This window comes from Chrysochloris asiatica, unplaced genomic scaffold, assembly GCF_000296735.1.
Source record: "Chrysochloris asiatica unplaced genomic scaffold, ChrAsi1.0 scaffold00016, whole genome shotgun sequence".
NCBI classification, from domain to species: Eukaryota; Metazoa; Chordata; class Mammalia; order Afrosoricida; family Chrysochloridae; genus Chrysochloris; species Chrysochloris asiatica.
Window position 1 is genome coordinate 16,374,735 of NW_006408534.1, and position 10,003 is coordinate 16,384,737.

Here is a 10,003-nt window from a genome sequence, read left to right on the forward strand (position 1 = left end):
CACTTCTTCCAAAAAGGATCTACTGGTTCTTTTGGAGGCCCATGGCACTTTCAATATTCTCCTCCAACACCACAACTCAAAGGCATCAATTCTTCTACGTCTTCCTTATTCACTGTCTAGCTTTCGCATGCATATGAGGTTATTGAAAATACCATGGATTGGGTCAGGCGTACCTTAGTCCTCAAACTGACATCTCTGCTCTTCAACACTTTAAAAAGGTCTTGTGCAGCAGATTTGCCTACTGCAATACGTCGTTTGATTTCCTGACTGCTGCTTCTGTGAGTGTTGATAGTTGATCCAAGAAGAAGGAACTCCTTGACAACTTCAATCTTTTCTCTGATGGTAAGAATGCTGTTTATTGGTCCAGTAGTGAGGATTTTTGTTCTCTTTAAATTGAGATGTAATCCATACTGAAGGCTGTGCTCTTTGATCCTCATCAGTAAATGTTTTAAGTCCTCTTCACTTTCAGCAAGCAAGGTTGTATCATCTGTATATCGTAGGTTGTTAATAAGTCTTCCTCTAATCCTGATGCCACGTATTCTTCATAGAACCCAGCTTCTCGGATGATTTGCTCAGCATACAGGTTGAATAAGTATACACACACACACACACACACACACACATATATATATAAATACAAACACATATTAATTGCTTGGTTTACTTAGAAATTAGGTATTCATCAGTTTAACTTCTTGTTAAGTACCATCAAGTTGGTTCGGATTCACAGTGACCCTGCATAGGGTTTCTGAGGAGTGGCTCGTGAGTTCAAACTGTTCATCTTGCAATTCAAACCGACCTTGAGGACGAGAACTTAACTTCAATCTGATGTACCCTAATTGATCACGTTGTTGCCCAAATGTTGGCATAAATGTAGACAGTAAAGAAAAGAAACTGAAATTCAAAGGAGCAATTCTGTTATTTAAGAAGTTTGTGGAAAGCCAGGTGAACACTCTGGCTAAAACAATTTTGGATTTTCTAAGCATTTTAATTTTGTCTCTCATTAAGTGAGAAATAAAAAATTGGGTTGTAACAAGAATTCAAATGTTATATTACTTTTCATGGAATCCTGGGTGGTACTATAGGATAAGTACTGAACTGCTAATGACAAGGTGGGAAGTTCAAACCCACCAGTCACTCCTTGGAAATCTTATACTGGATCACTGTGGGTTAATGCACCAGGCTGCAAAGCCTTTGAACTGCAAGGTTGGTGATTCAAGTCACCAGCTGCTGCTCAGAAACCCTATACAGGGTTATTATGGATGGGAGCTGCTGCTACAGCACTTTAACAACAACAACAAAATGAGTCAGAACAGACTTGATGACTTGATGGCACTTAGCAACAAGGACATAATCTTTCTTAAGTAAAATACTCTTCAAAGAAAGTGACTAAGGAAGTTGTACGTGCATGCCCACACATTTATATATTCATGCTACTGTGGGCTCACTAGACAACAAGATTCTGGATATAGAGGGGAGAAAGTAATTAAATTAACAATGGCACCAAACTGTCAAATCATACAATGACTATACAGAAGACAATCAAGAACGGATTGATATAGAATATTCTTGCTAGTTAGACAAGTTTAACCAAACCAGGAAGCAAACAAGCAAACAAACTACTGTTCAACATTTCCTGGAGAAGACATTTTTCTTTTTTTAAGGAACATGGATCATTCTACATAGAGTTAAAAAAGTACTACTAAAATTTAAGAAATTAAATATTTTTTTTATAGTTACTCTTATTTTTAGCTAAATCAACTCTATTGACAGAGTAAAGTATTAGTTTTGCACTCACGTGGACTGTCATTCTTTGGTATCTTCTGTCTAATTAATGTCTACAGGACAGAGATGTCCTTTCAATAGTGTTTTGGTGGAAGGTAATGTGACAAAGAAGTTCTATAAGATGGTCTAAAGATTTCAGTTCTCAGCAATTAGCTACATGATTTTGGTCAAGTCATCATTCCTTTATTTGTAAAATAAGCAGGTTGGCTGCTAATCTCTGAGCTTCCTTTTAGCGCTACAATTTATTTTATGACCTGCTGATGTTATTAGGTACCACAAAGTTGATTATGAATCATAGCAAACGAATGTGACAGAGTATGAAAATTATATATATATACATACACAGCTGGTGTGTCTGAATGGCTGAATTTATGGATTGCAGTCTAGTGATGACCCTATAGTGCCATACCAGGAGTCCTATATATATGCTGTTGTTGCTAAGTGGCTTGGAGTTCGTTTCAACTTATAGCAATTCTGTATAGGATTTCAGAGGAGTGGCTGGTGAATTTCAACCACCAATCTTATGGTTCAAACTGATCTTGCAGTCTAGTGTATTATCCCACAGCGCCACACTATAAAATCTTAAGAGTTATCTAAACTATGTATAAAGTTATACATGCATATGTTTTGTTGTTGTTGTTATGTGCCATGGAGTCGGTTCCAACTCATAGCGACCCTGTACAGGGTTTCTGAGGTTGTAAATCTTTACGGGAGCAGAAAGCCTCATCTTTCTCCCGCGGAACAGCTGGTAGTTTCGAACTGTTGACCCTGAGGTTAGCAGCGCCATTTGAAACCACTACTCTAAGGAGCTCTGGTAGTGCAGTGGTTATGAATTGGACTGCGAACCTCAAGGTCAGCAGTTCGAAACTGCCAGCTGCTCTGTGGAAGAAAGATGAGGCTTTCTGCTCCTGTAAAAATGTACAGCCTCGGAAACCCTATACCCTCTATAGGGTCGCTATGAGTCGGACCCGACTCCACAGCACATATCCAACCAATATATACATATATACTTTCAGATAAACCTAAGATTTTAATGCTGGGTCTTTAGTCAGGAATAAAACTACGAATGATAACATTATTTCCTTTAAAACAATTCAATTATTTATGGTTCAAATTATAGAATTGCAATATGAGGGGCCTTCAAAAAGTTAATGGAAAAATGAAATTAAAATATAATAGAATTTTCCCATGAACTTTTTGAAGGCTCTTTGTATGAAGAATAGCTTAAATGCTTTCTTCCTAAAATATTCACATACCTTTAAGTCTTCCACATTCATTCTGTGGCCTAATCTTTTACAGCAGGTTTCCTTTCTGCTATCTCAAAAAATCCTTATTCGATTTCTTTTAATGGTAACCAGTTAAGACCAGTTTTATTTTTCAGTGGACTTCCACGCAACTTATGTTTGATTTTCAATATGGGTTTATTAAATTTTTTCAGTGCTACTGATTAATGAAAAATGGAAAGAAATATGAACACGGTAGACTTAAAAATGGAATGAAATGACCACTTTCAGATGCTTCCTCTCCATGTGCTTAGAGATTCTCTTTACCAATTTCTATGATCTGTGCTAGCTTTATTTCTGCATGCTCTTTAGCAAGATACACTGAGAGCTTATCTTTAAAAACACAAAAACAAATCATCCAACATAAGCATATTAGATTTCTGGGAATAAAATATGAATAAATAATGCAACAGGATCTTAAAAACAATGTTGTTGTTGCTGTTGAATGCTGTTGTGTCAGTTCCGACCCATAGCGAGCCCGTATAGGGTTTCTGAAGAGTGGCTGCTGAGCTTCCACTACTGACCTTGTGATTCAAACCAACTTTGCAGTCCAGCACATTAACCCACAGTTGTTGTTGTTAGGTGCCATCGAGTTGGTACCAACTCATAGAGACCCTATCTACAACAGAATGAAATACTGCCTGATCCTGAGCCAACGTCACAATTGTTGCCACAGTGATAACTAAAATTACACTGCCATGGAAAAAAAGACTCAGTAGAAATGATTTTTTAAAAATTCAGTCTGCTAAAAAATAACAACAACCAAAAAAACACCAAATCTCTGTTGTTGTTGTTGTTGTTAATTAATTGCCTTTGAGTCTTTAAGTGCCGTTAAGACCCTGTACAGGGCTTCCAAGGAGAGACTGGTGGGTATGAACTGCCAATTTATGATTAGCAGTCCAGTGCCACACCAGGACTCTATTTAATCTCTATTTTAAAGCTAGCTAGCCGAATGATACACATATAAATTGATATGAAATCATAAAAGCCTTATATGTTAAAGTGAAGATAAATATCTTAAAACATGAAGGGGAATTTGTGGAAAAATAACATTATCTTACAATTCTATTTTTCCACACATTTTTTGAAGCCCCCTCTTCCTTTATAAATTATAGAGAAGAAGAATAATTTATATTTTCTGAAAATCACAACTGAAGCTTTTCATTCCGGAGCTCTCACTGTACTCATTTTGTGGTTCTATTGCTCTTTATCAGTTCTCCCAACAGACCTTTCCATCTTACCAATCTTAGAGCTTTCCTTAACCAAGAGCATGCAATCCGCCACCTTGACATTTCTCCACTGCCCTCCATCAACACCCATACTTTGCATGGCTGGTACTACCTCCTCCATCAGGGTTCAAGAACTTCTCTGACCAGTTAATTTTAAAACATGACCATCCTATTAATGCCCTTTAAACCACTTCACACATTTTACATCATAAAACATTTCACAATTTGATTTTGTCCAACCTTGCACACCCTGAGCAATCATAGTGACAGACATTTCCAGGCACTCAATCAATGTGTGTTGAATAATTTAAAGAAAAGTTAAAGAAAAAATAAAATCCAGATACATTTAGATATAATATTACGTAACCACCAGAGTCAAACCCATTTGTAAATAAATATATTTATATCTACATTGTCAAATTTCTTACAACAGTTTATTCTGTGATTTTGAATAGTCATAAGAAATTATTCTCCTCAGCACCTTGCCCACTGTAATTATTACAGTATCTAAAATGTAAACCTTCAAGACCATTGTTTTAAATGTTTTCTGGAGAAGACTAGTGAGCAGAAGCTAAATGTCATAGAACGACACAATATTTTAGACTCAATTAGAATTAAGGACCTAGTCACATTATTAACACTTGTGTAATATTTTGAATTGTACAAGTTAATACCTGTTGTATCCTGCTTGGTCATGAAAGATTCTACACCTGTAATAGCTGGAGGACGAGGTAATCGCCTTGCAATGCAAATCAAACATGACTGGAAATCTGCTCAAAACAGGAAAGACAAATTGAAGAAAATTATTTATAACTATCACTTGCCATTAATGTTTTTTTAAAGAAAATACATGATACAGGACCCTGGCATAATACTGAAATCACTTTGATCTAATAGTACGACAGAGTGTCAAAATTTTCATGGAATTTTCTACTTCAAACAATAGGTCTATAAGAGGAACAACACACTAGGGAAGTAAGCCCACTTTGGAATCATCAATGATTTGAGATCAAATGGGCAGCATATAGTGGAGGTCAAAGTTCAGGAGGGTTAGAAAAGGAGGAAAATGGAAACAGAACACAAGGGCAAAGTAGGATGTGTAGTGATGGTACATTGTGGGGACTGCTATCAATGCTATGAGATAAAATGTGTGTGAATTGTTGGAAACAGGAAAACTGTTCTGCTCTGTAAACCTTCATTCAATTTTTAATAAAAAGTTAAACGAACAAACAAAAAAAAAGGTCATGGAAAATGGAATGAAAAGGAAATGGAAGTTTTTCACAAACTTTTTGAAGTCCCTCATAAAACAGAAAAAAAAAAACCCCAACATGTTAATAACCCACAACTAGTAGCTCTAGGTAGAGATTTAGAGGAGACTGGTATGTGTTATGTACTTGCAAGATAATAATTAGAATGAGAAATTCTGGTTAGATTTAAGCCAACATAGACTTTTTTTTTTTAAACACAGTTTTGTACTCTATTTTCTAACTGCTCATCAGCAGTTACTTTTCCAAACACTGTGCAGATCATTATCATATGAGTAAAACAACATTTAATTAAGGAGAAGAATAATCTTGCCCTTGACAAGAAGATTTATATTATTAGGGTATCTATTTTGTTCAATTTTGAAAGTATCATACAGTTCAAGATGAATCTCAATCATATAAGAAAACTTGGCATGTATATTTTGTAAAAGTGCTCAGTTGATTCTGACACTCAACCCATTCCCTGGTGAGACTCACTAATACATGGTCTTTCATGTATCCGTATCTTCCTTGGTCTTTCAGTTCCCAATTTGTCGGTGCTCCTAAACTTAGCTTCATCTAAATTTACATGAAAACTCATCTACTGTGGCACTGTAAACCAATTCCACGCTGATGCCATGCTCATATTAGATCTTTACTTGTATGCTTTCATCTGTTTATTTGACTTCTTCTTTTACATTAATTCATTTGGCCTTAAAAATACCAACTCTAATCTCACATGTTCCCTCTACTCTAAACTTGAAACCTCATAAAGTCAGAGCTGCCCAACAGTCTGCTGCATTTGCTCCTTTTCTGACTGGTGGCACTTTGCTATATCTCTTTATTTCTAGGCAACATGATGGCTTAAATTTGATATTTTTACTCATATTTAAATATTGCCAGCTCAAAACTGAGAATTTGGGGTATATTAGAGAGATGATTCTAAACGTTAGCAATTATTTTTGACTTAAAAATTGAGAGCTATATAGCTAGTTGAAGAGTCACTATGATGCACTGTATAGTTGTCAAAAATGCCACCAGAAGAAGACAGTTTATATTCAATTACCTTCTTGTTCCTTAAGCCATGGAAAAAGCAATAAAATACTTTAAAGTGACCCTTTGCTTTACCTTCTCCATCCTCTTGGATTGATTTTGGCTGGGACACAGTGAAACACTGCATTACTTCATACCGCTGGCATGCTTCTTGGTTCTCAGCGCCTGGCTCGTCTGGAGGGTGAATTAGCATCCTGCAGTTAAAAGTATGGCTGTTTCGTCGTGTTGCCTCCTGAGGCCAAGGAACTCCATTTACTGTGGGTAGAAAATTGAATATATGTCTGTGAATAAGGTGGAAAAGTACAAACCCTAAAGGTATAAGACACATAACTTAAGCCATCTATTTAGATAGATTAAAATACAGACAGATCTGTTCATTAAGTTAATACTATCCTGAGGTCATAAGAAACTCTCTCACCAGAAGTAAAAGATTCCTTACCTCAAAACCAAAAGCCCACTGCCATAGAGTCAATTTTAAATCATAGAGACCCTATAGAACAGAAGATAACTGCCCCATAGGATTTCCAAGACTGTAATCTCTATGGAAGCAGACTGGCACACATTTCTTGTGGAATGCTGGTGGGTTTGAACCACTGACCTTTGGGTTAGCAGTTAAGAGCTTTAACCACTGTGCTACTAAGGCTTGCTTAAAATAAACACCCAAATTCATTAACAGTCTTTATAAACAGTTAACGACAAAAATTAAAACCCAGTAGTTTACAAACAATTCTGCTCACAATTTTACAGTGTGAATTAATGAGATTTCTCTTTGTTTCCAGTTATATGCTATTAATAAAAAGATAGTTGAAAATAAAAAGTTCACTGTTAAGCAGGGCTTTTAAATTGACAGCCACCGATTCTTAAGTATGGGCTTCAGGAGATCCATAACCATGCACGAAATCTGTACATATGTGCATTTTTGAGAAGGCAAGGAGAAGATTCATAACTTCTGAAAGGAGCCTGTGACTCGAACAATTATCTAAACAAAGTAATCAGCACTCTTTGTTTCTTATAACCATTGTTCTTCTGCTTTATTTGATAAGCACAATTTATATGCTATCATATCTTGAATATATAGTAGGTAGTTGCTGAGTTCTTACATAAAAAAGATGGCTACAACAAAAATATTACTGGATTGAGTATAAGAAAACTGAGCTAAGGAAAATATGTCTGTGGTTGGCTGTGACTTCCAGTCACATTACATGTTTAAATCATGGTGGTAATCAGAATTTTTAAAGCTGCTCTTTTACCATTCCTACCTGTGTCCTTCCCTTATGCTCCCCACTGACCTCTTACCTTTTTTCCATCTCACCACTCTATAACTATTGTTGCTGTTAAGTGCCACCAAGTTGGTTCCTACTCAGAGTGACCTTGTATAGGGTTTCCAAGGAATGGCTGTTGGGTTTGAACAGCTGGCCTTGCAGTTAGCAGTCTAGCGCTTATGTTACACCACCACATCAGGACTCCCTTTAACTGTTTGAGGAGGCAAACCATAGGGAACAAGTCTATACTGAAGTGAAGATCTTTGATTTGCTATTAACTAGCTCTGACATTTGGGTAAATTACTTAGCCCCTGATTCTCAACTGCCTCATCTTTAAAATAAAAGGCTCAGTTATATTAGCTCTACAGTCCTGGTGTGGCACTGTAGGATAAGGTTCAAATCCACCAGCTGCTCCTTGGAAACCCTAAACAGGGTGGTTATGAGTTGGAACTGACTTGACAGCACTTAACAACAATGGTCACTTACACTCTAAAATTCTACTACAAGACATGTAAGATCTATTGATGTTATAATTCAAGTAAAAAATGTGATTTTAATAGAAACAATCATTTCACGATTCCTGGTTATTATAAACACATACCATTCTTTCTTTTTGAAAAATAAAGTTTCTATTTCCTTAAGGGAATAATGTAGAAAATCAAGAGCTAAAGTTAAACCTGTTTGTCAGTAGTCCTTAAATGTTGTAGAAAGGTAGAACAAAAGAAACATAGAATGCAGGCGAGGGGAAGAAATGCAAGTATTATCTGTAGTGACATCAGGGGAACCTTAGTTGCTTGATTTCATTGCCTACTCGTCTGAGCACCCATACTGACAGGCTAGAACTCTCCTTACTCCACAACTGGGCTTTGTCACACAGCATCTGTGTGATAAATTTAAGTATGACAAATTTTGATAAATTGATCTGATTTCAGAGTTCATTGAATAAGGAAATACACTCAATACACTCCTCAATGATTGACATGGTTAGGTTCCAAAGACCAGGTTGTTACGTTAAAATTGGTGTTAGATGAAGATGAAGCATGGCCATGTCAGATCATGAAATGGAGGATGACCACATCAGTACATAACTGCAAAATTACATAACTTTGTAATTGTCGAACCACTAACATCATGCCCCAGTTAAGACCGACACATAACTTTAACTATCACAGTTATGGTCACTCTCTCTCCTCGCACACAGGTATTTGCTACTGTCAGATATATGTCATTAATGAGCAAAATAAACAGTAGATCCTTTACTATCGTTGTAAATGTAAAAAACTGGATAACAAGATAGTGGATATAAGTGAGGAGTAGATGAAAAGGGAGAATATAGGAAGAAAAAAATTTGAAATGGAAATGGAATCAAACTACAAGATACAACATAGTTTCTTATTTGCCAATAAAATACATACTGAGTATTGAAAAACATATCTACTCAGATTGGGATATGAAAAATCCAATCACTAAGAGCAATTGAAACTTTAGCCTTGAAAAACTTCATGATGTAAACAAAGGGCTGCTGCTAGCCCATACAAGCATTTATGAAAATTAGTAAAAGATTCCACTAACATTCAAGGGCCCTGTCCTACCCCAAGGCACATGGCTTAGTGAAGGATCACAGGCTGGATCTCAGTCCTCCCATCCATCCTCTCAGCTAGATCCCCTTGTTGTTGTTGTTGTTAAGTGCTACTGAGTCGATTCCGACCCATAGCAACCCTGTATACGGTTTCCTAGGAGCAATTGGTGAGCTTAAACCGCCGACCTTACAATTCAAACGGCTTTGCAGTCTGGCGCATTAACCCACAGCGCCACACTAGATCCTCTTGTTGTTGTTATGTGCTGTGGAGTCGGCACATAACCCTGTACAGGGTTTCCGAGGCTGTAAATCTTTATGGGAGCTGAAAGCCTCAACTTTCTCCCGTGGAACAGCTGGTAGTTTCCAACTGCTGCCTTGTGGTTCACAGCCCGATTCGTAACCACTATGCTACCAGAGCTCCTTCCAGGTCCCCTTGTTGTTGTTGTTGTTGTTAAGTGCCTTCGAGTCGGAGCCGACCCATAGCGACCCTGTGCAGGGTTTCCGAGGGTGTAAATCCTTACGGGAGTAGAAAGCCTCATCTTTCTCCCGCGGAGCGGCTGGTAGTTTT

At 37.0% G+C, this 10,003-nt stretch overlaps 1 protein-coding gene across 3 annotated transcripts in view; it reads right to left on the reverse strand.

Annotated features, from left to right (window-relative positions):
- The window catches only part of NCOA1 (nuclear receptor coactivator 1), a 140,739-nt gene that overhangs the window by 69,672 nt on the left and 61,064 nt on the right, over positions 1-10,003 (reverse strand). For all 3 annotated transcript variants that reach the window (XM_006835236.1, XM_006835238.1, XM_006835237.1), the window contains exons 6-7: positions 6,670-6,849; positions 4,972-5,067 (exon numbers count right to left, since the gene is read on the reverse strand). In XM_006835236.1, the coding sequence (XP_006835299.1) occupies positions 4,972-5,067; positions 6,670-6,849 (276 nt within the window). The remainder of the gene's footprint in view (positions 1-4,971; positions 5,068-6,669; positions 6,850-10,003) is intronic.